The 27,164-nt window shown below is 50.5% G+C and overlaps 1 protein-coding gene across 5 annotated transcripts; it reads left to right on the forward strand.

Moving 5' to 3' along the window:
• The first annotated feature begins 14,129 nt into the window (after positions 1-14,129).
• On the forward strand, positions 14,130-26,114 carry FADS1 (fatty acid desaturase 1). 5 transcript variants are annotated; one of them, XM_045183310.3, is made up of 13 exons: positions 14,317-14,474; positions 15,431-15,527; positions 16,395-16,505; positions 17,042-17,239; positions 17,902-18,003; positions 18,092-18,220; positions 20,225-20,285; positions 21,736-21,812; positions 22,731-22,828; positions 23,009-23,105; positions 23,386-23,465; positions 23,571-23,696; positions 24,034-26,114. In XM_045183310.3, exons 1-13 carry the CDS (start codon positions 14,455-14,457, stop codon positions 24,083-24,085), a joined length of 1,248 nt encoding a protein of 415 aa, XP_045039245.2. In that variant the 5' UTR covers positions 14,317-14,454; the 3' UTR covers positions 24,086-26,114. The 5 variants fall into 5 exon arrangements, with proteins under 5 accessions (XP_024430076.2, XP_045039245.2, XP_053780383.1 ...); XM_024574309.3 differs by lacking the exon at positions 14,317-14,474 and adding an exon at positions 15,859-15,999 and having other exon boundaries at positions 15,448-15,527; XM_024574308.3 differs by lacking the exon at positions 15,431-15,527 and having other exon boundaries at positions 14,130-14,474.
• Positions 26,115-27,164: the final 1,050 nt, after the last annotated feature.

Consider the following 27,164-nt stretch of genomic DNA (forward strand, 5'->3'; position numbering starts at 1 on the left):
TGGTACAGAACTTGTCCCTGTCTGACCCTAAAACCCATGCATGTTCCTTCCTCCGTGTGTCAAAGCCCTTGAGAGAAAAAAAATGCTGAGTGCCAACCCTGGCACTCAGAAACCTTGAGCATGAAAGGGCTTCTGGCAGGGGCTTGGGATGGGCAGGGACTGCTTACTGGGCAGAGGGTTTCCTTTCGGGCTGAAGAAAATGTTTTGGAACTAGGTAGAGGTGATGGTTGCACAACATTGTGAATTAACTAAATGCTACTGAATTTATACTTTAAAGTGGTTAATTTTACGTCACGTCAATCTTACCCCAATTGAAAAAAAAGATATGAGGACAATAAAGGGGCTTCTCCTTTAAGAGACTGGGCACTGTGGCTCCCGCCCCAATCCAGCCCCAGGCTTCATTCAGTCACCGACATCCTTGCTAAAACAGCAAGGGATTTAGCTTTCCTTAATCGGCTGTCTCTAGAAGTTTCTGGCACATCAATCTGAAACTTTGGGCTCTAAGTCTTGGTGCTCCGGAGTATCGGGGGTGGCCCCGTCTGACCTCACTGGCCCCACCATTGCTACAGGAAAAAAAAGAAAAGAAAAAGAAAACACATGAATCCTCTGGAAGGGTTTGTTTTAAAATATGTTCGTGTGTGCCCCTGTGACTGGCGTCCAGGGAGTTTAGCAGGGACAGGGCAGAAGGTCAGAAGCCCTTGTGTTATTACGGCTGCAAAGACCACACACATCGGCAGTCAGCTAATGGGTTTTAGTTCAGGAAACAATTCCAGGGCAGAACTCAGACACCCTTCTGACTCTCACTTCTTCTTGGATCTTAGCTAAATATCGTTTCCTCAGAGAAGCCCTCCCTGACCCCCATCAGGCACGGTCTTCACACCCTTAAGCACCCACACTTCTTCTTGGCAGCGTTTGGCACATTTGCAATCCATCAGCTATGGCTTTAATGTCTTCTTCCTTAGAGTCTTGCTCATCACCACATTCCCAGCGCTCAGCCTAGTTAGTGCCCGAGCCCACAGCTGGACAGTGGCAGCGACGAGACTTCAGTGCTTGCAATCGTCTGGCTTTCAAACCATGTCTGTTGTGACAAACGATTCCCTGGCTTGATTTCTGCCTCCTCAGCATTGACTGGCTCTCTCAACTCTGTCCACGACTGCTTGTCCACTATCTATGGGCAAACACCCTTCTTTCCCTTGAGCGCCCTTGGAGAGGACTAGAGATACCCATCTGTATTAGGCAGGGCTCTCCAGAGAAGCAGAATAGGAAGTATGTGCGCGTGTGTGTGTACTTAGAGAGAGAGATTATTTTAAGGACTTGTCTCACATGACAATGAAGGCTGGCAACTCCACAGTTTGCAGGGTGGGCAGGCTGGAGATCCACAGCTCACGTCTGAAGGCCGTCTTCTGGAGAAATTCCCTCTCACTCCAGGAAGTCAGTCTGTTCTATTAAGGCTTTCAACTGAATGGCTGAGGCCCACTCACACTAGGGAGGGCAGTCTGCTTTACTCAAAGTCCGCTGATTTAAAGGTTAATCTCCTCCAGCAACACCCTCACAGAACCATCCAGAATACTGCTTGACCAAGTATCTGGGCACCATGGCACAGCCACGCTGACACTTGAACTTAACCATCAAGTCATCGAAGAACCCCTGAGACACACCCTCTCTGTGAAGTCCTCCCCTGAATATGAGTGAGGGGTTGATCCTACGCATTTCTGTGCCGAGAAATGTTCATGCTTAATAAATGTTTCCTCTCTTTACTTCCTCTTTCCTTGTCGAAGGTCTTCCTTCTTCAGAAGTTTGGCCCAGGTTTGAGTGAATGACCAACTTCGGCTCTCTGTGCAACAGTGGTTTGTTCTCTTCCATGCTGTTGGTCTTCATCCTTGCTTGACATTTGACATTTATAAATGAGGGCAAGGTTGATTATTCTAGCAGCCAGTGGGCATTTCCTCTTTCTCCACAATGCCTCTCTCATGACTGGTTTGCATGTGTTGCTTTAGAGTAAACGAACAAGGAGCTGGCCTTTGGGCTGTGGGAAACCTTGAACGGCAGAACGGAGAGGGTGCTCCTCTGGGGTGCCAGCACACACTTTAGCTGCAGTTCATTCAGTTTCTTTGGAAGATAATCCGTCAGGATTGTTGCCTAGGGTTCCATGGCGGGCTCCTTACTGGCACAGGCGTGGGGTGAAGGGGAGGGTACGGGAGTGTGAGCAGCTGATAGGTGCAGTTGTTCAACAGATGGACCGTCACTAATCTCTGACACAGCCTTCCCGTCCACCCCACCCTCTGTCAGAGGCACCCTGCTGTCTGGGTTTCTGCCCAGCAGGATGACTGGAGTGCTTGTTCTTGCCTGTGGCCTCCTCCATTCCATTCCTTCCGTCGTGACATGTGTATCTACTTTACATCTGGAAACTCATTGAAACCTCTCATCCATTTTTTTTTTTAATCCTCACTGGCGGATATGTTTTTATGGATTTTAGGGAGGGGGGAGAGAGAGAGAGAAAACAAAACATCAATGTCAGAGAGACATTGATTGGTTGCCTCCCACACACACACCACGACTGGGGATTGAACCCACAACCTTTTGGTGTATGGGACGACCAACTGAGCCACCCAGCCGGGGCAAAATCCCTCCTCTTCTGATGGCCCATCTTCTTGTCTTCAGTGCTACGAGTTTAGTTTTCTTTTTCTTTTTCTAATTTTCATCGAGGTCAGGAGGCAAGGAAGACAAATGTATGTGTTCCATTTGCTATACTGCACGGGAAGTCTAGAGCAACCTTAGAAAAAGCCAACTTTCTTCTTTTTACAAGGTTTTGATCCACACCAAAGTTCAAGTGTCCCAAGAGAGGTGCTCCTTGGTTTATGAGCATTTGTGCCCTGGTATATGTGACAGCTGTGAGCACATCTGATTGACAGGACAATGGAAGTCTGTCTGTCTAGATGTCTTACATTACATGAGCTGTCGGTCGCGCTTACGTAACTCACTGACTCAGCGTGGGAATCTAATGAAGGAGGTATTAAAAACTTCCATCTTAAAGATGTGGTAATCAGGGCTTGGAAAGGTAATGTGTGGAAATCGTCACTATTTTCACTTACTCAGTAAATATTTAGGAAAGGCCTTCCCTCAGAACTACACATAGGTGGGTGATGATACATATACATATACATATGTATAACAGATACATATATACTATGATCTGTTACACCGTATAACAGATACATACATACTATGCCAGGCAGCCACTGCGCCTACAGAAAAGAATAGAGCTGCAAAGGGGAGGGGAAGGCCCGGAGTTGAAGTGGGGGGCTCTTTAAAACTAGGTGGGGAGGCCTTCCAGAAAAGGTGACATTTGAGACCCAAAGGAGGACACTACAAGCCTCCTCTTGGATAAGAGATGACTAAAAACGAGTCTTCTTTCAAGAAGGGAACCAGCTCTAATTAAACGGAGACTGTGAAGGAAACCCTTGGTCCAAAAAGTACTTTGGTGATCTGGATATTGTGTGGGCGCTTCTGTGAGCTGCCATTCCGACCCGAGAGAACATACCAAGACCCGGATTAGCTGATGGTTCACCTTGGGCAAACGTACCAAGTGAAACTAAAGTCAGTTCTGTTCTCTTCTGTCACTTACAGATCCCTCCACTTGATCTCCCTACTCTTTGACATAAAGGGATAACGACTCTTGTCAAACCGTTTGACTGAAATCTGTCTTTACCATCTAAAAACATAAACTTTTATGTCCTGATGGACATCGAGGTTTGTAAAACAGGTTTCAAATATTTACAAAAAGCCATAAAAATTATACTACCATTTATGTAAAAATAGGAAAAAGCGCACACACACACACAGATCTGTACACACACATTCACAAACACACACTGTGGTGGACTGCAGAAAACTCCGCAACTCCGCTTCGTCCTTGCATGCATGCCCTTTTGCAATGTGACTTTACAGCTCTTCCCGTCAAGACGTGAAGTCTATTTCTCCAGACCCCTTGAATCTGGACTTGGCCATTTGCTCTGATTTAATTTGCTTTGGCCAAAGGTTTGTTAGCAAATGTGATGAAGGCAGAAACTTGAAAAGTGTCTGCTTACTGGAGCGTCCCCTCTCTCCCTTTTGGGCAGTCTTGTCATCCCGTGAGTGAGGCTGGGCTAGCCTGCGCACAATGGAAGGTGTGTGGCTGTCACACCAGCTGACAGAGCCAAATTCCAGATACGTGACGACTCCTGAGTCCAGAGGGCCTATCAATTTCCAGACTTGTGACTAAGGCCATTCTAGACCATCCAGCCCACTGAACAAGCTTGGACAAAAACTGCCCGTGTAGCCCCTGGAATCTGGAGCAAATACAAATGCTTGTTGTTATAAGCCACTGAGTCTTGGAGTGACCTGTCAAGCAGCAAAAGCCAGTAAAGGCATGCAGACAGTGTTGCTGGAAAGACTTCTCTGCTGGCTGCCTGGGCGGGGGGGGGGGGGGGGGGGGGGGACCGAGTCCATGGCAGCATGAGAGGAAGAACTCCTTTGGACCTTTTACGTTTTGAACCACATGACAGCCTGTAACATGCTCTTAAAAAGTCAACGCAATTGTAAAATGTTAAAATTAGAAACCATGACTGGTGGAGAAGAGAGTCTCCGTTCATAGACTGCACTTTTTGTTATTACTTCAAAAGTGACTGAACTGAAAATAAACCTATAGGTTTGTTGTTTGTTTTCCTTTCTCAAGTAGACCGAAGGGCCGTGTCCTCTGGCACAATAGCAGCCCAACTGTCCTGTCTGGTGTCTGGGACAACAGCTCAGTCTCTTGTCCCCTCTGCAGTGGCTTAATAGAAGTGCTTCGGACAGTTTCTAAAGCTCTGACCCCGTGAAGAGCTCTTTTGTCCACATCTGGCCAAGAGTCTCCCTCTGAAGTCCACATGCTCTCCACTGGGATACAGTGCCGGCTCCTTCCTGGCGAAAAGGGTGGCGGTGCTGGGATCTAAGCTATTCTGTCTGAATGTGACAAAAACTTGCGCTGGCCCAGGAGAAAGGAGGGATTTGCTGCCTCACTAAATTCCAGGAAAAGTGTAATAATCTAACCACGGGAAAGTGGGTATGAGGGGCCTTGGGGAGAAGTGGATCTAGGGACTCAAAGGCTGCCAGGTTTTTCCCTCCCTGTTTCTCCCTCCTTGCAGACCAGCCTCAGCGGACAGACCCGCACCCAGAGTCACACTGAAGCAGGCAGGAAGGCAACACCAGGACGCAGGCCCTGGCCGGTCTGGCCTCCAAAGCCCCTGCAGTTTCTGTCCTCAGAGTCTGGTTTTCCGCTCAGCACTCTCTTCCCCTGGCTCCTTCCCCCACTCCACCAGGCGGATTGCCTGAAATCCACCTTCAGGCCATAGCTGATTCATTTGGGCCTAGAAACTTGATCCAAGGAGCCTGTCAGGGTTCTTCCTCGCACACCTTTGAGTTTACAGCTCAGGAGAGGGCATCCCGTCCCGCGTCAATACAGCAAGCTGTAGGCTCTAAGCTCGGTTGTTTTCAGCAGTTTTGTCACCTCTAACACCCATCCCATAGGGCTGATTTTAGTGTTAGTGACAGTACACCTAGCATATACGGCACAGGCTTCAGCGCTGACACTTCTTCTTCACTGTTCCGCTTAGGACCAGCACTAAGATATCTGCTGTGGAGCTCTCTGCACCACAAAAACTACTTGTGCGGAAAGTCTCAGAATATTAGGGTTGGAAAATGTTATTTAGGCAGCACAAGTGCTGGTCCACAAACTGGTACCAGGTGTGATAGCGTTTTGAGCAGTTAATGGAAAAAGTAGAAAAATAAAGGAAAAAGTAGAGTTTTTCATAAAACTAAGGGTATTCAATTGAAAAAAATAAAAGCCTTCTATTGTAAAATTATGGCCTAATTTTAGCCCTGGCCTGGTAGCTCAGTTGGTTACCGCACGGTCCCAATATGCCAAGATTGCAGGTTCGATTCCCAGTCAGGGCACATACAAGAATCGGCCAATGAATGCATAAATAAGTGAAACAATACATCAATGTCTCTCTCTCAAATTTTTTAAAATAATAAAATAAATATTGATGCTATGGCCTAATTTTTTTGTACTAAAGGTTATTCTTTTTAAGATTTTATTTATTTATTTATTTATTTTTAGAGAGAGGGAAGGGAGAAAGAGGGGCAGTGAAACATCAGTGTGTGGTTGTCTCTAGGGCACCCCCCACTGGGAACCTGGCCTGCAACCCAGGTATGTGCCCTGATTGGGAATCGAACCAGCGATGCTTTAGTTTGCAGGCCTTCACTCAGTCCACTGAGCTACATAACAGCCAAGGCTAATTTTTTTTTTTAATATAATGAAACAGTAACAATAGATGGTGGAGTTTTAAAAATATTCTTATTTGGCAAAATGAAAAGTTGACAACCCTACACAGATTTTCATTTTTAATTTACTTCTTCCTGAAAAACTCAAAAGGACAAGAACCACTGATCTAACATAACTCTTCGTTTTTCTCTTAGAAAACCTGTCAAGACCTAGAGTGGTCCCAGGGCTTGCTCAAATTCCTAGAGTTGGAAAGTGGGTATTACGGAGATCGTGTAGCATCTCCAGGTGGGATTCCATCTCACAGAACAGATGACTTCTGATTTTTAAGGTCTCTTTCATCGAGCAAAATGTAGCGGCACGTCCCTGCACACACACAGCCTCCCCCAGCATCAATATCCGGCCACCAGTGGTCCATTTGTTGTAACTGACGAGCCTACACTGACGCATCAGCACTACCCGAAGTCTACAGTGTGCACGAGGGTTCGCTCTACGGGTTTCCACAAACCCGCACATGACACGCGTGGACCACTTCAGTTCCATACAGAAGAGCTTCACTGCCCTGAAAGTGCCCCGAGCTCCATTATCATCCCTCCCTCCCTCCCTGCTAAACCCCGACAACCACTGATTTTTCACTGTCTTCTTACGATCCTGCCTTTTCCAGAATGGCGTATAATTGGAATCATACAGTATACTAGGCACTGAACATCTGCATCTCCTTCCCCCCCCCAGATTCGTGTTGAGACCTAATGCCCAAGGCAATGGTATTTAGAAACGGGCTCTGGGGGTGATGAAGTCAGGAGGGTGGAGCCCTCATCAACGGGATTAGTTTAGTGTCCTTGTGAAAGAGAGCGGACAGAGGCTCTCGACCCTTCCCACACGTGAGGTTAAGGGGAAAAGAGCTACGCAGGAAGTGGACTGTGTCATCAGACACCCACCCGGCCAGGGACTTCCCAGCCCCCAGAACTGTGAGAAATACGTTCTGGTTGTTTTATAAGCTACCCAGTCTACGGCGCTCTGCTACAGCAGCCCGAATGGCTTCTTCCACTTTGCAACACGCTTTTAAGCTTCCCCGCGTTCTTGCGGTTTGAGAGCTCGTTTCTTTTCAGCACTGAAAAAAACTGTCTGTTGTCTGGATGTACCCAGTCGTCCATCTATGAAGAACACCTTGCTTGCTTCGGGCTTGTGGTGCTTGTGAAGAAAGCCAAGCCAAACACTGGTTTTGACAGTGTAAACATTAGTGGCAGATTTTTGTGCGGACCTGTAATCAATTCAGTTGGGTAAATACGGAGGTCAGTTGCTGGCTTGTTTGGTGAGACTATGTTCTGCTTTGTAAGAAACTGCCAACATGTCTTGTCAAGTGGCTGTATCATTTTGCATTCCCTCCGGCCATGAGTAGGAATTCCTGTTGCTCTGCATCCTTGCCAGCATGTAGCATAATTGGTGTTTTGGATTTCTACCATCCTAATAGGTATGTAGTGACAGCGCATTGTTGTTTTCATTGGCAATTCTCTAACACGATGGTGAGCACCTTTTCATACGCTTATTGCCATCTGTATATCTTCTTTGGGGGAGTGTCTCTTGAAGTCTTTTGCCCATTTTTTAATCGAGTTGTTCGTTTTCTTATTTTTTCCAGCTTTGTGGACATATTTGACATATAACACTGTATATGTTTAAGGTGTACAATGTGATGACTTGACATGTGTTTTGAGGGGGGTGTGTGTGTATGTATATATAATCAAAATGATTATCACAATAAGGTTAGTTAACACATCTATCACCTCACAGAGTTACTGACGAGAACATTTAAGATCTGCTCCCTCAGTTGGATCCTTCTCCCACTATGAAATGCATTAGAATAGAAATTGACTGCAGTCTGAAAATGAAATTATTTGAATAGAACTCAGGGGCATTGGGAGACTCCCGGGAGAGACCTAGGGGGTTACACTGTGTGTCCAGAGCTCACAGCGTCGGCGGGGAAGCAGCTGACCAGGAGCGGCACAGAGACAGTCCTTTCCGTGCTGGTGACAGCAGCCGCAGTGGAACTGAAGTGCTCAATAAATAAACTTGGCTGACAAGCAATCCAGCAACAAATAACAAGAGCCTAAAATGTTCTCATCGTTTGATCTGCTAGCTATATATGTAGAACTTATCCTTAGAAAACGTTCAGCTACAAACTAATATCTATGTTCTTTTAAGAGTTCGCCACTGCAGAGCAGGTGCTGCTTGCCAGGTGTGTTGCCTCAGAGATCTTGAGGGGCTGGGCTTGCAAACGGATCAACATGCCTTTGGCTAGAGATTTACTATGTCCTTCCTTGGAAGAAGAAAAGAAAAAACATAAAAAGAAATGCTAGTTCAAAGAGGCGGTTCTTCATATAGGTTGTTCAAGCATGGTGCCAGCCGACGGGAGGGAAGGCTAGTCCCCCCCCCCAAAGGGTGTGCATTTAGCAGAAAGCAGCACTACTGATCCACACAACTTCCGGAATTTGTGTCATATCACAGAAAGCCTTATCACTTCAGCAATTCTTGTTAATCTGCCAAGGTAATGTAATTACATTTGATTTTGTAAGTATATAACAGTCATCTCCTATTTTGGTATCCGTTTTTCAATAAAATTTTGATTCTGGGCAAAAAAAAAAGTTTATCACTACAATATTATACAAACTAAAACTTCTAAACAAGTGTCCAATAACAGGGAAAGATATTAGGGTACATTTATATGATGACTTGCCAGGTGAAGTAAACAATCTCCTCCTTCTTACAAGTATTTGAAGCTGAGCCTTGTTGTCTTGTTTTCAACAGAGACCCTTTGTACTGTGAAGCTGCATGAAAAGACAAGCAAAGAGCTCCTGTGGGTGCTGGGGAACCCTGAAGATCGGGGGCCCACCTCCCCTTATTGTATAGAGGCAGGCACAGCGGCCTGGGAGGAAGAAGATGCTCCAGAGAAGCTACAACAGAAAAATGACACGGCCACCTCTTCTTGGAGCTGGGGTGGCCTTAAATCAAACCCATTTATTGAACCCACCATGTAGCAACTCCTGCAGAGAGGAACTAAAGGTCCGAACTGAGTCCTGGCGTAAACGCCAGCCCCAGACCTCCTGTTTGCTGCGTGGGGTGGCTCCAGGTGTTTGCATCCCAGTCACCTGACAGGATTCCACACACCTGCCCACCCTCTGCACAACAACACGGCCGCATTAAGGAAATCACCTGGGTTCATCCTCCACGAGCTCCTCGCCCCCCACCTGCTGTGTTATTAGAATATGGTAAACTGGGAAAAAAAAAGTTTCTAGTTCTCCCTTGCCTCTAATACAAGTGTGATCTTGGGATCCTTTCTTTACATTTCATTATAAATTATTTTGTAAAAATAAATTACTTGACATTAACCTAGAGAATGATTATAGATGATTTTTCTTAAAACAAAGACTGAGTCGGTTAACTTTATTAGCGCCTACTGTGGGCCAAGCAGTGGTTCCCAAACTTTTTGGCACCAAGGACCGGTTTTTCCACTGACTGAGGTTGGGGTGGGGGCAGTCATTCATTTGCTGCTCACTTCCTAACAGGCCATGGACCATTACCCATCTGGGGCCTCGGGGTTGGGGACCCCTGCCATGAAGTACCTAGTTTCACAGAAACACAGGCACTAGGAAAAGGGCTTCGACCTCTAGTGGCCTGTCCATGGGGCGAAGGCTGCAGCAGGGGCTGAGCACAACTTCTACTCCTCCTCCCACACCTGTCGGCTTTGTAAAGGGTCCCGTCCTTTGTTCTGTCCATTGCCGAACCAGATCCAAATGTGGACTCACATCCCAGGTAATTCCAGTGGCCTTTAGCAATTATGTTACTTAGATATGGTTTGACTGGAACTGGCATTAAGGTCTCAAGCTGATTTCTCATTCGGCCCCTCCCCGCAGGCCAGGAAAGGGTTTGTTTCCAATCTGCATAACCATTGTGTAGGAGGACAGGGACATTTGCTTAGTGACCGATGTGCTTGCTAACCTGTATTCTTTTCAGGTTGAAACCATCAGTTCAACAGATTTATTGATTTTATACAGAACCTCAGACCAGGTTACTCTGACTATGTATCGAGAAGAACTGAACAGAATCCATAGTCTCTGCCTCAGGTTGCAGTGGAGTTAGGGCGGCAGCCAATATACAAGACGCTGGCGCAGCAGCACCCAAACATTCACGTCCCAACAAATCGCTTAAACGTTGCGTAAACAATGGAAAGAGACGTAATTTGCCTCGACCCTACTGACCCGTAGCCAGTGACCGGTCTTGCTCAGTGGCCGGTCTTGCTCAGTGGCCTTAAGCTAAGCATGACCCATACGGTATTGGACTTTACATCTGAAGCTCCTCTCGAAATGCCTGACAAAGAGCAGATATTTGACAAATGCTGAACGAAACACGTCATGGTCTCAGGTAGGTGAGTTTAATCAAAGAATCCTCCCAGTGCCATGTTTTTCTAAAAATAAACTTTTTTCTGATTGTAAAAGTAACACACGCTCATCATATCAAATTCAGAAAGTGCTATAGAAAGTAGGAATTACTTTGCTCCACCCATCCAGAAATAATCACTATGACTATTTCTATTTAGTCTTTTTCTATAGACTGATTGTCTCCTTAGCCATTAACATTTCATCGCGCTACTTTTAATGTCTGCATGACAGTCCATCGACGGGCAGATTCTTGCCTTTTTTTTTTTTTTGGCTGTTATAAGTATTGCTTCAGTGAATACTTTGTTTATATTTTTCCAAAAGGATCTCAGACTATATCTCTAAACATGAAAATATGAGGAAGATTGTTAAGATTCTAAATAAAGTTGCCAAACTACTTTTCCAGAGAGGTTCGTCCATGTACATTCCCACCAGAAGTAGAAGTGAGGTTCTCTCCCACAACACTACAGGAATAATGGTTCAAGCAAGGACTTTCTCTTTCTTTAATGAGATTAGCAACTTCACAGAAAAATGTTAAACTACGAAACGTGCTCCTCACGGCAGAGTCTTCGGTTAGCACCCGGTCACTGAGTCCGTGCGACTTTGGGTTCTGGATTTTTCACTGCAAAGGATTTCCTGCCTGCCCACCGAGTTCACACCCTGGTCGTCTTCAATCTCTCTGTGAGTCCTCAGTGTGCTGATATCCCCCAGGGAGCTTCATGATTTCCTATTGTCAGGACTTACAGTCATTTCGTTTTTGCTGTTAAGTTTGCTATAAACATCTTTGCAGTCTCCCACCCTCCACTTTCCCAGTAGTAATGTAACGGGGTGCAGCCAAGAGGGGGGGGCCCAAATAGGGATTTGTAATGGGGCCCAGAGCTCAGGGTGTCCAGGAAATATTAGAAAATATATATATATAGGATGTCCTTACCCCCGCCAGTCTGAGCTGGGGGAAGGGCCATTGAGAGCTGTTTTGTACAGCAACAGCTTTGCAGCTAACCTCTAGAATGGTTGTTTAACACATCTATAACCTTTAACTGGTTTCACAGATAGGTTAAATAGCTGTGGCAATGCTTTGAGCCAGGGGGATGGGAGTGACTTCAACTCAGGATTTAACTGGGAGGCAACACTCCCTGGTTACAGGGCCTGCGTGAGAGCTTGGAGATGATTGGCTCCATACCATGGGGCCACACCAGCGCAGACTTGCTATGGCAGCCCAGTAAAGCTGGAAGAATACGGGAATGCTGGCAGGTGTAACTGATTGTAGGAGGAGTCAGAAATGGGGCTGCAGAGGAAGACTGGCGCGGGGATTTAAACCCAGGTGCAGTAGCCATACCAGAGAGGACCACGCGGCTTTGGGGTGCTCGTGGCTTTGGCAGCAGGAGAGACTTTGCCTGGAAGAAAAGGGGAGAAAGGACTTGCTGGTGAGCCATGAGCAGGGGGCCACATGGCTCTGGATTAACTGGAGATCGTGGAGGTGACACAGCGGATGGTGCCGGAAATGAGGGGCTGCCTGAACCACGGACTTCTACTTCTTTTCCTGAGATAGGGTACCCGGACTGGGCAAAGGGGAGAAGGAAGGACTGTGCGTTTGTGGGTATTCTAAAGGACTTTAGTATTTTTAATGAAGACATTAAATCATTACTCTAAGTCTGTATAACTTTTAAATAAATAATTCCTTTCCATTTTGCCAATCTCTGGCATTGAGAGATATCGTTCCTCTGGTGGTGGGCAAGGTGAACCTAGTAGGTGGGGGGAAACCCCCGGAGAAAAAAGGGGGGGTCCTCTTGGTAATAGTATATTGTTCACTCTCCCACCAGATCTGTTCTGTAGCAGTAAAATTTCTTGACTAAAGAGTACAAATAATTTTACAGTTTGTTACACACTGTTGAAGTACTAGGCAGGGTCTTTATTTATTTGTTATTTAAAGGAAAGTTGGCTGTACAGAGAATCCGCTGTGCATGAACCATCTTTCCTGAGCAAGGTACAGCAGACGGCATCTTAACTGGAAGCCAGGCCACCTCTGCTTCCTCATGTGGGGAAGTCCTTCCCCATTCTGAACCTCAATTTTCTTATCTATAAAATGAGGGATTTGGATCGACTGCAGTAAGGTTATTTTCCACCAGAAGGCCGGCCAAATTTCTCCCGGTCTGTTCTGCAGCACCCAGACATAGTTCAGCGCATGGGACAAAACTCTGCCTCCTTTCCCTTGTCTGCGCATCCCACCTGAGTCCCCCCATACTAGTGTAATCAGAGGGGACACAGCAGAGCCTAGGAGTGCAGAGCTCAGGATGGTGCTACTCAGCCTGCCACCTACTAGCCGTATGACAAAATACCCTTCTAGTGGCTCGGGGCACCCTCTCTAAGTGAGGTTAACAATTGCAGGGTTGCTATGAGCATTAAATGAGTTAATATTCGCAAAACACTAAGAACAGTTGCCTGGCACTAGTTAAGTGCTGTATAAAATATCTGTTGAATAAATAACAGAAAATGTAGCACATAAACTCGGGGTCTCTTCATATGGCAACAGCTCCTTGACTGGTGCCCCCAGCCTCTTTCTTACTGTTTGCTAAAGACCAGAACTCTGAGCCCCAAATCTCTCCATTTAAAGGCCTCACGCAGCTAGGTGCCCCCAGGATGGAGTAGATGCCTCAGCTTGAAGACCCAGGCTCTTCACACAGGGCTTTCTGGAAGTCACCACTTCATTTAAGGATCTCAGTTAATTTAAAAACAGAACAAAAATAAAACCAACAAAAAAGGCAAACAGGGTTACAAAAATTGAGGGGCATTTTGAATGTTATATTGAGCAAAGTAAAGCATTCACACTCCGCAACCACCACCCAGTAAACTATAACCATGCTGTTCACAAGATAAACGCCAGGGGTTCTCAGTGTTACTTCGGGCCGCACAAGCGGAACCGTGTGCCGAGGACGTGGGAGTGTATCGGGGGCACCTCTGCACACTGCAGACGGTCAGCGCCTGGACACTGGAGAGTGCAATCATATAAAGATGATGTCCTGAAAGAGTCTCCGCCACTGGGACAGACTAGCGCTGGAACAACCCCGGCCACAGAGACAGCTCCTCTCCATTCCCCTAACCCTGCCAGACAGCCTACCTCGCCACCCCGCCCTCCGCTGAGCCAACTCCTGCTCTAGAGCCCCAGGGCCGCCCTTGCACTACGGGCTGCCGTCCCAACAAGCTGGCCCAGCACCTACGCGAGACTACCGGAACCGTTATTCCGCCCGCAGCGCCTGGGAGTGAAAAGCCGCGAGTCGGGAACTGGGATCCAGCGTCGACCCCAGTACGGAACCCACGAGGGGGCGCGCGCCTGCGCCAGTCAATGGCCTGCTACCGCCCGCCCTCACAGCAAGGCGGGGGCTCCCCGCGCAAAGTGTCTCGACCAATAAGAGCGCGCGCAGAGGGGCACGGAGATCCCGGCCGCGCGCTAGCAGGCTGCTTCTCCGAGCACGCGAGGCCGGCGCGCGCTATCCGCGGGCCCCGAGCGCGCGCCTGGTCGCTCCTACCCAGCCGGCGGATCACACCGCCAGGCCCCGATGGCCCCCGAGCCCCCGGCCCAGGGGCAGACCCTGCGCTACTTCACCTGGGACGAGGTAGCGCAACGCTCCGGGCGCGAAAAGGAGCGGTGGCTGGTGATCGAACGGAAGGTGTATAACATAAGCGAGTTCACCCGCCGGCATCCCGGAGGCTCCCGGGTTATCAGCCATTATGCTGGGCAGGATGCTACGGTGAGCCCTGCTAGACTGGGACGCGGGAGGAGGCGGGCCCGTGGCTCAGTGCGCGAGACAGGAAGTTTGGCGACCGTAGCCAAATACCAACTAATGGGGAAAAGTTGGAGGCGCCTGAGCATACCTGTTGCCCAGCGATTGGGTGTGCTGTGGCCACGGGATACACGGGCCGGAGCGTCTGTGAAAACGAGTCTGGGGAGTGGGGAATGGAGGTCGGCGATGCACACAGACGAACAAAGGGCCGCGCGGCCCTGCGTGCGTTCCTTCTGCGGCCGCGAGTCTGCAGTGGGCCGGCCCTGAGCAGGGCTAGAAGAGCAAGGATGCAGGGCGCGGCCAAGGGAGGCAGGGGTTGTCGAGGGTACTTGGGAGGGGAGCGCAGCCGCTTCTGGACTGAGCGTTCTAGGCTACACTCGCGAGCGGGAGCAGGAGAGGGAACCACTCTTGGGGTAAGTGGGAAGCCACCTGGTGTCCACTGTCTTGGGAATCCCTGCATAGGGTGAAGGCGGGAGGGTGGCAAAGGGGCTGCACCGGCCGGAGAGGACTAGCGGCTGTTCTTATACTGGGGGTAATGGGAGTGGCGTGCTGAAGGTTGTGGGGGGAGCTGCATTAACATACACTTGGCGAGGACCCCGGAAGGGTCCTCGAATCCTGCGGGGTGGTCACTCAGCCGCAGGCCAGCGGGGTCTTCAGCTATTCGCTGCAGCAGACAGCGTTTTTGCATTCCCGGGTGGTAGTCCCGGTGCGGGGTCCTAGTCCTCCTCTCTCGGGCTGCCCCAAGGAGTCAGCGCGCGCCCCAGCCCTGGTCCTTCTGCTTCCCTTTCTAGACCATCTGGCTCTCTGAGCTAAGGCACCTGGCACCTACCTGCTGGGTTGGAGAGCTGGGGATCCCCCTGGGACCCAAAGGTTGGAGCGTTCACTTGCCCCTTCCCTACATCCTTCTCCCACCCCGCGCCTAGTGGTTTGACTTCTTCTGCTGGTCCCACCCTCCGCCCTTGCCATCGCGGAGCACGCCTGGGCCCATCAAGGTTCCTGTTATGTCACAGCGGAGCACAGGTGCTTCAAAATGAGGGCCCTTCCCTCTTACGAGGCTGGCCCGGGGGGGACGAGGCCAGAGCCTGCGCTTGTCACTCGGGGTGACCACTGGGGGAGCCCAGGCCGTGGCCAAAGGCCAAGGCGTGGGCCCGCGCATGCGCCAGAGGAACAGGCATTAAAGCCAGGGCTTTCCGCAGTGTGATTTGGGGCGAGGGCCATCCTGGGGCTGGGACCGCGATTGGTCCGGCTGTGTGGCGCCACCAGCCGCCGGCTCCGCCCCGGTTCCCGCCTCTCTGGATTCCCCACAGGACCTGGGGCCTCCTGACCAAAGGATGTGGATCTTATCACCTAGGACCCCAGCTCCAGGGTGTGGTCTAAGTGCCAGGGGAAATATGGAAAGCCCACCCAGAACAGTGCACGGAGGGAAGGAGAAAGTTCCTCGGTTCTGATATGGAGAGTCTCATCACATTATTGAGAATGCTGGCACAAAGAGGTGCTTAAATCCCACAGAAAAAGACAAGTCTCATAGCCCCACCCATCACTTCTGTTACTCACAGAATTACCTGAATTCCTGTGTAAAAGCTGTCCCTAGAGCCCCCCAGGGGAAAAGCTAGGGAAGGTCTTTCTGTGGACCCCTGCCTATGCTCCCTATTGGCTGGTGTGGTTCCCTTCTTACTAGACTACAGGTAGTGGGTGATCCTCAACTGTGGACCCCTAGAAAAGGTATGAGCACCCTTAAAGGGCCGCTGGCTGGAGGGAGGTGGTGTCCCTTTGAACTTTGGTGCAGCCTCCTTGCTGGATCAGGAAGATCTTTGGTGGGAGCCCTCCAGGAATCCAGAGGGTCTGGGCTGGCTTCCTCACCATTTTGCCCTCTCCTCATGCTTGCAGGACCCCTTCGTGGCATTCCACATCAACAAGGGCCTTGTGAGGAAGCACATGAACTCCCTCCTGATTGGAGAGCTGTCTCCGGAGCAGCCCAGCTTTGAGCCCACCAAGAATGTGAGACCCTGTTTGGTGTTGGGAGACCCTATGGTTGTTGAAGGGCAGGGGGTAGAGGGAAGGCCTAGACAGGATCATAGGTAACAACAGTCAGTAGTTCGTGGGAGTCTTGAGGTCCCCAATCCTTCTGTGTAGTCACTGGGTCACGGGCCCAAGGGAGCAGGGCTTTGGAACCCATGGTTCTCACGAGGCCACCACGATCACCACCGTCGTCAAGCCTGAGACCTATCTTGAGCACTTAACTCTGTGCCAAGCATGACCTCATTAACCCTCAAACGAGAACAGGTGAGAATACCGAGGCTCAGAGAAGTTAAGCCACGTGGCCAAGGAGCATAACTGTGGGTAAGTGGCAGAGCATGGACTTGGATCGAGTGCAACTTCCAGTCCACGTGCTCTTAGGCATGGTCCCCTAGCACCTCCTCCTGTCACCCTCAGTCTTGTATTTTTACAGTGGATGTCCTTACGCCCTCGTCACCAGCAGTGTTGGGCTGCAGCTGGGAAGAAACAGCAGCCTCTCCCTCTCCTCTCTTTCTTAGAAAGAGCTGACCGATGAGTTCCGGGAGCTGCGGGCCACGGTGGAAAGGATGGGGCTTATGAAGGCCAACCACGGGTTCTTCCTGCTGTACCTGCTGCACATCCTGCTGCTGGACGTGGCCGCCTGGCTCACTCTTTGGGTCCTTGGAACATCCTGTGTGCCCTTCCTCCTTTGTGCAGTGCTGCTCAGCACAGTTCAGGTGAGAGCCCTTGGCTGGTCAAGAGCACAGCTGTGCTCAGCATCCCTAGGGAAAGCTCTCTGTACCCCTCAGGAGGCCAAGGCGCCCTCTCTGACAGGTAGAGCCGAGGACCTGCGGGAGAGTCGGTGCAAAAAGAGAACACACGTTCCGTTGTCTGTGGCTTTCGTCTGCTCATTAGCTGCTGGCGCAGCTTGGTTTCTCTCACTGTCTCTCCAGCTGCTTCTCCTAGGGTTCCCTTCATCCTGCTCAGGTTCAGCCAGAGCCCAAGTGTGCCAAGAGCCAGGATTCTGGTTTATCAGCAAAGCTTGGCTTCCTCCCCACCACAAGACTGCCCAATGTGCTAATGATGCTTGGGCTCTAATACTTGGCTGTCTGAATCCATTCGCCAAGCCTCTGAGTTTGTCACTCTGTCCTTTTCTGTAGTCTGGATGTTCAGTCACAGATCTCCAGAGCCCGGGAAACTGATGGATGGGGAAGGGAAAGTGCTTTGACCCGACTCTCATATGAGTTGGTGCCTGAGCCAGAGTTAGGGCCCAGACTCCCAACTCCTTTCCTGACATGCTCAGTTAGGGCACTGCGGCCATCAGGGGCCAAGGTGGGTGAGGTCAGTGAGCGGACGCTGAGCTGGTGGGTTGCTCTCAGCCCTAACTTTTCTCACCCAGGCCCAGGCCGGCTGGCTGCAGCACGACTTCGGGCACCTGTCTGTCTTTAGCACCTCTACATGGAACCACCTGCTACATCATTTTGTGATTGGTCACCTGAAGGTCAGTGGGATGGGGGAGGCTAAGGAAGGACGACTTGGGGAGAAGGGGGGCACTAGAGTTTCATGCTCATGTCTTGACTTTTCTGCAGGGGGCCCCTGCCAGCTGGTGGAACCACATGCACTTCCAGCACCATGCCAAGCCCAACTGCTTCCGCAAAGACCCAGACATCAACATGCACCCCTTCTTCTTTGCCTTGGGGAAGATCCTCTCTGTGGAGGTGAGCAGAGGTGTCAGTGCAAAGGTCTTGCAGGACGCAAACATGGCAGCACAGAGGGCTGTGGAGGAAATGCTCATGGTGCCCAGTGTGGGGTCGCACTGGGGGACGGCTGCCCAGCTGTTTGGAAGTTGTGGGAGGCGACAGGCCGTAAACAGGCTGCAGACAGAATCCCGCGTCCTCCCCGGTGAGTTCGAATCAGGAAAAGTTATTGTACAAAGGTATCGTGTGCTGCTGCGGATCCAAAGCATAGTTGGGAGGTCAATGTGCAAACGCCTGCTCATCCCTGAAGGGGACAGATGGCCCTCCTTGGCTGCTTTTGTGACGCTCCTACCCCAGGCAGTTATCCCCCTGCCCCACACTCTGTCTTCCACTCTCTTACACTTTGATATCCTGCTGTGTCACAGTCTTCCCATCAAGGGCTTGACTCTCTTACCCTTTTTGACACCAGTGCTTGGAACACTCATTCACCAAATAATTCTTCCCACCCAGCTTGGCCCAGTCTCCTTTCCAGGGGGGTCAGTGTCGGGTTTGAGCTGTTACCTGGGGTTGTGATGCAGCTGCTGCAGGAAGAATGCCTAAGGGTGGAGATCTGGGGAGCTTTCAGTGAGCTCGGTACAACAGAGGCTTTGAGTGGCCGGCAGAGTTCTCCGAAAAGTTAATGTAAAGCCCTTTGTCCCGAGGCTCTAGGCTGCAGTCAGAGTTCTGCCAGGTCCCCAGGTCCCCTTTCTCCACTTTAAGACATTGAGCCTGCCAAGAATTAAACTGCCATTAGACACGTTTCAGTTCCAGGCATGAGTTCAAGGTGGCCTGGCTTTCCTCTCCCCTCTGGCCATGAGAAGAACGCTGGGAAAGGCTTTGGCAGCACTGGCTGTCCTGGAACCGGGAGCCCCTAGACTGAAGCTGTGTCCCACCTGTCTGTAATGTCGTAATTTCCCTCCTACACAGGGACTTATGTCCTCTAGTCAACAATGGGGTCGACAGTGGGGATAGTGAACCAGCATCTGCCCCCCTGACTCAGGTGGCTGCTTTGAGGGTAGTGTGGGTTATTATTCTTTAAAGATTTTATTTATTTATTTTTAGAGAGAGGGGAAAGGAGGGAGAAAGAGAGGGAGAGAAACAGCACTGTGTAAGAGATATATCAGTTGCCTCTCGCACGCCCCCTACTGGGGACCTGGCCTGCAACCCAGGCATGTGCCCTGACCGGGAATCAAACCAGTGACCCTTCTGCTCACAGGCCGGCATTCAATCCACTGAGCCACACCAGCCGGGGCCATGTTTACAGATTTATTACCAGCTTCCTGGCAGGTTACAAATTCCATGAGGGTAGAGACTTTGTACTGTTCACCTCTGAATCCTCAGCACCTAGAATAGTGCCTGGCACATAGTAAGTGCTCAATAAATACTTGTTGATTAACTCAATTAATAGAGAAAGAATGCTTCATTTAGCAGAAGTGCCTTGCACAGAATAAACTCTTAATAGGGAAAAACCTCGCCATCTTCAAATTGCCAAACTTTGCTTAACTTTCAAGGGGTTTTTTATACAGCTCATGTTGAAGTCAAGAGACCAAAAATATTTTGATGGGGAATATAAGGGGCGGATGTAGAGGGAATACTGATGGGTTCAGGAGTAAAAATGGCTTTCCGTGGAGACTTTGGTGTCAGAAAAGCACCAAATGGGAGAAAGGAAGGGGAGAAGGTGGAGGGGCCAGGGAACCGTATGACGAAGGTGTCTTTTGATAAACGTGAGGAGACCTGAGGACTTGACACCGTCGTGTTTGACTGAACTGCATGCCGTGGGGTGGCTGGCAGCAGATCAAAGCCCAGGGCTTCATGTGCCAGGGGCTGGAGGTAAGACTGGGCCTGCTGGAGCCTTCCAATACCATCAAAAGCTGGCAGCCCCTGGAGTAGGCCTAAACTCCTGAGCAGAGAACAGCCAAGGTCCAAGGGGGAGGGCAGTGGGTGACTGGTGTGTGGGCGCTGATTTGCGTCTGCTTTTCTTCACAGCTGGGGAAGCAGAAGAAAAAGTACATGCCTTACAACCACCAGCACAAGTACTTCTTCTTGAGTGAGTGTCCCCGTCCAGGCCAGGGAGACTCCCTTGGGAGGGGTCCTGAGGGGATGCGAGGAGGAAATGACTCTCCAAGGGATGACGGGTATTTTAGGTAAAGGCTGGAGGAAGTCCTCCACCCCACGAGGTTACTCCGTGCTTGGGGGCCATCTACCATCTCAGCTGAGCAAAGTCAACAGTTAGGTTAATGTTTAGTCAAAGGCCGTTGTGCTGGGGGCAGACTCGTTCCTCCAGTCCCACCCTGGCTTCCACAGGAGGACTGAGTGGTCAGGTGGAGCCGTCCTGATTAGCCTTAAACCTCACCTTGAACCGTGTTAAACAAAGACCTGGATCAAGGTGACCCAGTGGGGTGCAGTCCACCGCACAAGGACGTGTAGATGTAGCGATGGAGGTTTGGACCCGAAGAGGGATTGGAGGAGGGGTTGGAGAAAGGAGAAAACATTTCCGTAGTCGTCTTAAGCTCTTTCTGAAGACTGCTATCTGTTCCCTCCTTTAAAGAGCTGCTCTATAATGTTTCAACTTTGAGTTTTAAAACTTTAAAAGTTCAAATTTTTAAAGGAAGGGAGAGGGTGATTCCACTGATCCCATTTTAGTTCAAAGGAATTTATCTAACTGCCTTTTACCAACCATCCCTGCTGAAGAAAAGGGGATGAGGCAGAGGGTGGGGCAGAAGTGTCCAGAAGAAAGAATGTTAGAATGCAGGACACCCAAGGATAGGGGAGCCGTGGGTAGACTTTACAATGTGGGAGTTATGCAGAGAAGAAATACAGAGAAGGAGATGGGATAGCACGTTGGTGGGATCCACCACTTCTTCAATTCCCAGTGTTGACAGAAGCCCTTCTGCCCCTTCCCACAGCCAAACTCTGGGGCTTCGGATTGGGCGGCACAAACTCGTTTCCCACCTGTGAAGGATCAACAGGGCATCCTGTCCCCTAATACACACACACACACACACACACACACACACACACACACACACACACGAACACACTTTCCTGCTCCTGTCCCCTCACCGGCATGGTGAAGCAGGCAGGAGCACAGGGCAGATGATTGCAAGGAAAGGTGTAGGGTCATTAGGCAGACCCCTGGCAGGGGCAGGGCTGTGGCCAGGACGACCTGGGGAGCATTAGCCATGCCCTTTTAAAGGCACGGGAGCAGAACAAGTCCCACCATGGGGCTTGGATGCCCCTAGCTGTCGTCCGCCACTCGAAAAGATCACCCCCCCCCCCCCCCCCCCCGTCTTAGCATCCTCTTGGGAGACTGCCTTCTTCAGACTTGCATTTATGCCCACCTTCAGTGCCCGCTGGTTCCAATGGGGTTCCAACGAAAGGCAGCTGGAGGGGCAACAGGAGGAGATGGCAGAAATGCAGGAGGCTGTCCGTCCAGCATCAACCAGCCCTTTAGTGACCCTCGCTGCTCACACTTCCTGTCTCCATTTCCTCCCCAGTTGGGCCCCCAGCCTTGCTGCCTCTCTACTTCCAGTGGTATATTTTCTATTTTGTTGTCCAGCGGAAGAAGTGGGTGGTGAGTATCCATGGCCCAACAGTCGCATTTCCTTTGTCTCCAGTGTCCTGAGGGAGGGGAAAGGGGGTCTCCGGGGGAAATCCACCGAGATTTACTCCAGGCCTACTTTAGAGCAATTAGAACCAGACATAGGTCTTCCTCCTAGGTGGGATGATTTGGGCTCAGCAGGCAACCTGATTCCCAATGTCCCATTTCATTCAGCAGTGTCTCCTGAGGTTCTTGTGCTGGGCATAAAGCCAGGGGCGGGCTGGGGAGTGGGGAAAATGAGTAAGAGATGGCACCTACTCTCAGGAAACTTCTGATGAAGCAAAATGTGGTTGACACCAGAGAACAGGTACAGGCAGAAGGTCCTGAGATTCCAAACGGGGCATGACTACATCAGCTGGATTAGAGGCATCAGAAAAGGCTTTGTTAAGTCACTTTTCTAACTGGCTGTGGAGGACAGACAGAGGTAGGGTGGAGGGACGATGGACTCTTAGCAGAGAAGCTGGGAAGTGAGGGGTGAGTTTTCCACTGGACATTCTGTGGAGGACTCAAGTGTCAGGGAGGGATCTGGTGCAGAAAAGTGACTGGAGGTTTGACCAGGGTGCGGCATGGACTGCGCCATGGTCCCGGAAGGTTCAATTGGCATCATGATGAAGAGATGAAGGACTTGGCTGGGTTGGGAGGAGCTGGAGGCAGGGAGCTCTGTAGGCTGTGGCACCGTGCAGGAAATGGGCATGGAGGGCTGGGATGCCTCCAGGAATGGAAGGAAGGAGCAGTAGCACTAGACACTATAGGACCAGGCAGCTGAGAGGGGTGCTGACAATGATTCAGTGCCCCAGTCTGGGACCTGGGAGAACGGCCACCCCACACAGAGACAGGTGAAGTGAGAGGTGAATTCGCGCCAGTCGTAACGCTCTCTGCCTCTCACTGCAGGACTTGGCCTGGATGATCACCTTCTACATCCGCATCTTCCTCACTTACGTGCCATTGTTAGGAGTGAAAGGCTTCCTGGGCCTTTTCTTCATGGTCAGGTGGTATCAGATGGGGAGCAGGGTTTGGCAAAGAAATGAGGTCTGCGTTGCGGCTTTGGGTGGCGGGAGTGTCTCGGGTCTTGGCTCAGGAAGGTGGCCAGGCTGGAGCAGTTATCTAAGGGAGAGCGAACTCTCTGGGCCCCGCTTGTCCTGTTTTCATTCGTGTGTTACACCCACCAGGTTCCTGGAAAGCAACTGGTTTGTGTGGGTGACACAGATGAACCATATTCCCATGCACATCGATCGTGACCAGAACAGGGACTGGGTCTCCACCCAGGTAAGGGATGGTGTCTTGGAAGACCCAGGCACGACACAGATGAAAAAGAGGGTCGGTGGGCAGAGAGGCCGGGCAAGGGGGTGGAGGGGGCAGTGGCAACGAAAGTCCCCAGCAGCAGTGCCTCAGTAACTGGAAGCTTCTCCTACCACCGCGTGGAGAAGGGAGTGACCAGGGACAGTCCCCCAGCCCCTCCTCTCAGACAGCTTTACCCACAGGGGGCTGGACTGGCCTTTGCACCTGGTGTTCAGAGCCATGCCCTCCCCCTCCCCTTTTCCTCCAGCTCCAGGCAACGTGCAACGTCCACAAGTCTGCCTTCAATGACTGGTTCAGTGGACACCTCAACTTCCAGATTGAGCACCAGTAAGAAGGGAGATCTGGGAAGCAGGGTCTTGGACGGGGTCCACGGGATGGGTAGGTGGGAGCAGAAGAGTAGGAACCACTGACTGTTCCCTGTTCTCCCTGAAGTCTTTTCCCCACGATGCCTCGACACAATTACCACAAAGTGGCTCCCCTGGTGCGGTCCCTGTGTGCCAAGTATGGCATAGAGTACCAGTCCAAGCCCCTGCTCTCAGCCTTCGCCGACATTGTTCAGTGAGTATCTGAACCTGGGAAGAGGGTCAGCAGGGCAGGAAGAGGACAGGGAGGTGGGGTTGGAGCCATGGGAAGGTCTCCCTAGTGGAACGGAGGTCGCTGATGCAAAAGCAGTGCACTCTGGGTCTCGTGGCCTGGTCAGTCTTTTGCTGTCAGTGCCACAGCCCAAGCTCCTTCTCAAAGGGGAGGAAAGTATTCACGTGGAAGGGGGCCTTCCGTCATGGAGATGGGCTCCCAAACCTCTGTAGAGCTTCCCCACTGCATTTCTGGTGGGTGGTTTGGCTTTGGGGCTCCGAGCTTCCCTTCCTCACTGCCTGTTCCCATCTTATCTCTGCAGCTCACTGAAGGAGTCCGGGCAACTCTGGCTAGACGCCTATCTCCACCAATAACCACAGCCCCCACCTGGAAGGAGCCCCTGGAGCCAAGCAGAGGGGAACTTGAGGGACAATGCCACTCAATTCTAACATTCAGAGGGGGCCGGTTTGAGATAAAGGCTCTGGTTCAAGCTCCTCCCCTTTCTCTTCAGCAAGTCAATGACGCAAAGAGGGAGGGGACGCGCACGCCCCTGGAAGGAGGGATGGAGCTGTGAGGGGAGGGGGCTGAGTTTTGTTTCTCCTGTTTTTGTGTGTCAGATGCAGGTGGTTGGTGAGCAAAGAGGGCTGTTGGAAGAATAGGGAGACCAGCTGAGCCCAGAAAGCGAGAGATTTAGCAGTAAAATTCCACCCAGTGCCTGGGAGCTCAGCTCACTTTAGGGCTGTGACCTGTTTGCCTCAGGCTACTGGAGAAGCACTTCTCCACTTTTAGAGCAGGCAGGGCAAAGGCCAGGGCTGTGGTGTTGAAGACATCTGCACCCTCCCCCCCACCACACCCAAAGATACTGCCCCTACTGGTTTGGGCTCCATGCTCAAAGTATCCAAAGTACCAAGGGAGCATTAGGTCCTGGGTCTTGCCGAAACAGCCAGCAGAGTTACCGGCCATCAAAACTCCCTCCAGCTTTTGATTCACCTCTCCTAACCGGCAAAAAACTAGGACAGGGAGTCCACTTCTTGCTCCATAAACAAATGAGCAGGTAGGCAACTTCAGTTTCTCCTCTTAGAAACAAAGGAGGGCTCCTAATGGTTCTCTTAGCTTCCCCACCTCTAACTCCAAGTCTAACACAACAGCCGTCAGCGAGCACAAGACCGAGCCGGGAGACACTGAATTACCAGTCCTGAGGGATGTAAGGGCTGTGATAAGTTTTCTTAACGTAAGTTATTTACAGCATTTCTTTAGAACAGGAGCAATGGAGTTGAATGTAATCACTGCATAGTTCTAAACCAGAAACAGGAAGACACAGAAGTTTGCAATCATCTGTTGCCATCTTAGGCACTTACTCTGTCAGCTCTGTTCAAGTATCTCTCTGCTGGAGACCAGGTAGGAATTCAGGATAATCTCTCGTCAAGTCTAACACTGAAATGCAATTTGTAAAAGATAAAAGCAGTCTGACCCATCCCCAGAGAGCTAACATAAGCAAGTACCCCAGGAGTCCCACCTTGACCCCAGGGCTTGCCATCAGCACTCTCCCTGCCCCCGCAACCACGGCCATTCAGTCCAGCTGAGAGGGTTATTTTCCTGCTCAGTGACATCTGCCACAGGCACATTGAGCGTGTGGGACACCAGGAGGAGGGACCTCAAACTGGAAGGACACACAGAACCCTGAAGAGCTGCGTTTAGTGTTGGGAGGAAAGGCAACCCGGGAGATCAAGGGTCCTAAGGCCTATTGGGATGGGACTAGCACCACCTGTGGAATGGTGATTACGCAGGTTTGTCAAATTAGGAAAACAGATGGGGGAGAACAGGTTGCAGAGGAGTTCGCATCTTTTTCATTTCAGCAGAACCTCGTTTAAATTAGAACAATTGAAGAGTTCTGCTCTCATTGGCTTCCTCACTCCAGAAAAGGTGCTGATCCTTCCCCACCCCTCGTTCCCTGCTACCCAAGGTTTGGGTGTGGTATCGCGAGCCTGTCGAGCTCTCCGGCTTCGGGCCAGGCTGAGCAAACCCAGTGAGGCTAACTCAGTAACTGAGCCGACTGCAGGTCCTCAGAGCACCTCTACCACGTGGCCTTTCCTCGGCCTAGACCAGTGTGGTCTCACGTGGCCAAAAAGCGACACGCCAGTGACGAGGCTCTGACTGCACGAGTGATATCAAATCTAATGACGGGAAAACAGGTTTAGGACAAGCTACAGATCAAGGTGGAACTAATATTTGAATTCACTTTTGAAAAACTCCAACTTCTGTGTTTATCCTTGTTACTTTTTTCCTACCACTTGGCCAGAGGCATTTTCTCAAGCCCAATATCACTGTCTTTTTGGTACGTGCCAATTTTGTTAACACATTTCAATGAAGTAAAGCTGAAAAATAAAGTTAATGTTGACCCAGTGCAGGCCATTCGCTCGTATTCCACAATATTCCTCTGCACACGTCCACAGGACTCCCTGTTCCTGTGCTTAAAGTTACCACCTACCTCTGTGGCTCCGACTTCTCTCTGAACTCGAGTCCCCACACGGCCTCTCTTTGCATGAGCCCCTTCCTTGGGCAGAGGAAGGTGCATCAGGGCCTCCAGAAAACACCAGGACACGGGTGGACTATGCCAAGGACAAGACAAGCCAACCCCTTCCCATGACACCCACATTCAAATGCTAGATCCACTCGCCAGGTTTGACGGGCATTCCTTCCTCCTATCACGAGGCAATGGCCTCACCCTTGAACTAATTTCTAGTCTCGGTATGGGTAGTCCCTGTAAGTAGTCCTTTTCGCCTAAATCTTTCTCTGCAGGCACAATGCCCACTACACTACCTCCGTCCTACCAGAATAGCAATCTTTGAGCAAGAATATTAGAACATGCTTAAAAATTTGCAACAGAATAGATTTTCCCTGTAGTGTGCAGTGGTTAACAAACACCCAGAAAAAACTAGGCAACTCAACTTCAAAAAGCGAGAGGGAAGCAAACACCACTCGACATGTCTGTCCACCGCAGGGTGCAAGCCCGCAACTACAGCGACTACTGGAGGCAGCCAGTCCTTCCTGTGGGGCGGGGCAGAAACTTGCCTCTGCCCTCAAGGTTGTCCTGGCCGGTCTAATCAGACAGATGCGAGATTAGCAAGAGAAAATGACCAAATTTAACAAGAGTGCACGAGAACTCCGCACGCACGAGACATGCACGTGCACTAGAGGTTCAGAGATAAAAGGGGAACGTGGGTACACAAGGCATTCTGAGCCAGGAACTAGGTAAGGTGCCTTGGGCTTCCAAGGGTCATTGCAGAAGAGCAGAAGGAAGTAAAAAGAAGTCTGTCCGGTCCTGCAGAGAGGTTAGGAGCGGTTATCTCTGATACCCTCTTACCACCTCTGGGACCATCACCACTACCACAGGCTTAGATCGAATTAGGTGACTCAGAAAATGGAGCTCAAATTAAGGGTGTGGGTTGGCTT

Source organism: Desmodus rotundus, chromosome 5 (assembly GCF_022682495.2).
Source record: "Desmodus rotundus isolate HL8 chromosome 5, HLdesRot8A.1, whole genome shotgun sequence".
Taxonomy (NCBI): domain Eukaryota; kingdom Metazoa; phylum Chordata; class Mammalia; order Chiroptera; family Phyllostomidae; genus Desmodus; species Desmodus rotundus.

Excerpts from the sequence above, each read along its gene's own strand:
- FADS1 (XM_024574308.3), top strand. The coding sequence starts at position 14,283 with ATGGCCCCCGAGCCCCCGGCCCAGGGGCAGACCCTGCGCTACTTCACC. Across the intron at positions 18,221-20,224 it reads GGAAGATCCTCTCTGTGGAG|CTGGGGAAGCAGAAGAAAAA; the intron begins GTGAGCAGAGGT and ends TTTTCTTCACAG. Across the intron at positions 22,829-23,008 it reads GGCCTTTTCTTCATGGTCAG|GTTCCTGGAAAGCAACTGGT; the intron begins GTGGTATCAGAT and ends TACACCCACCAG.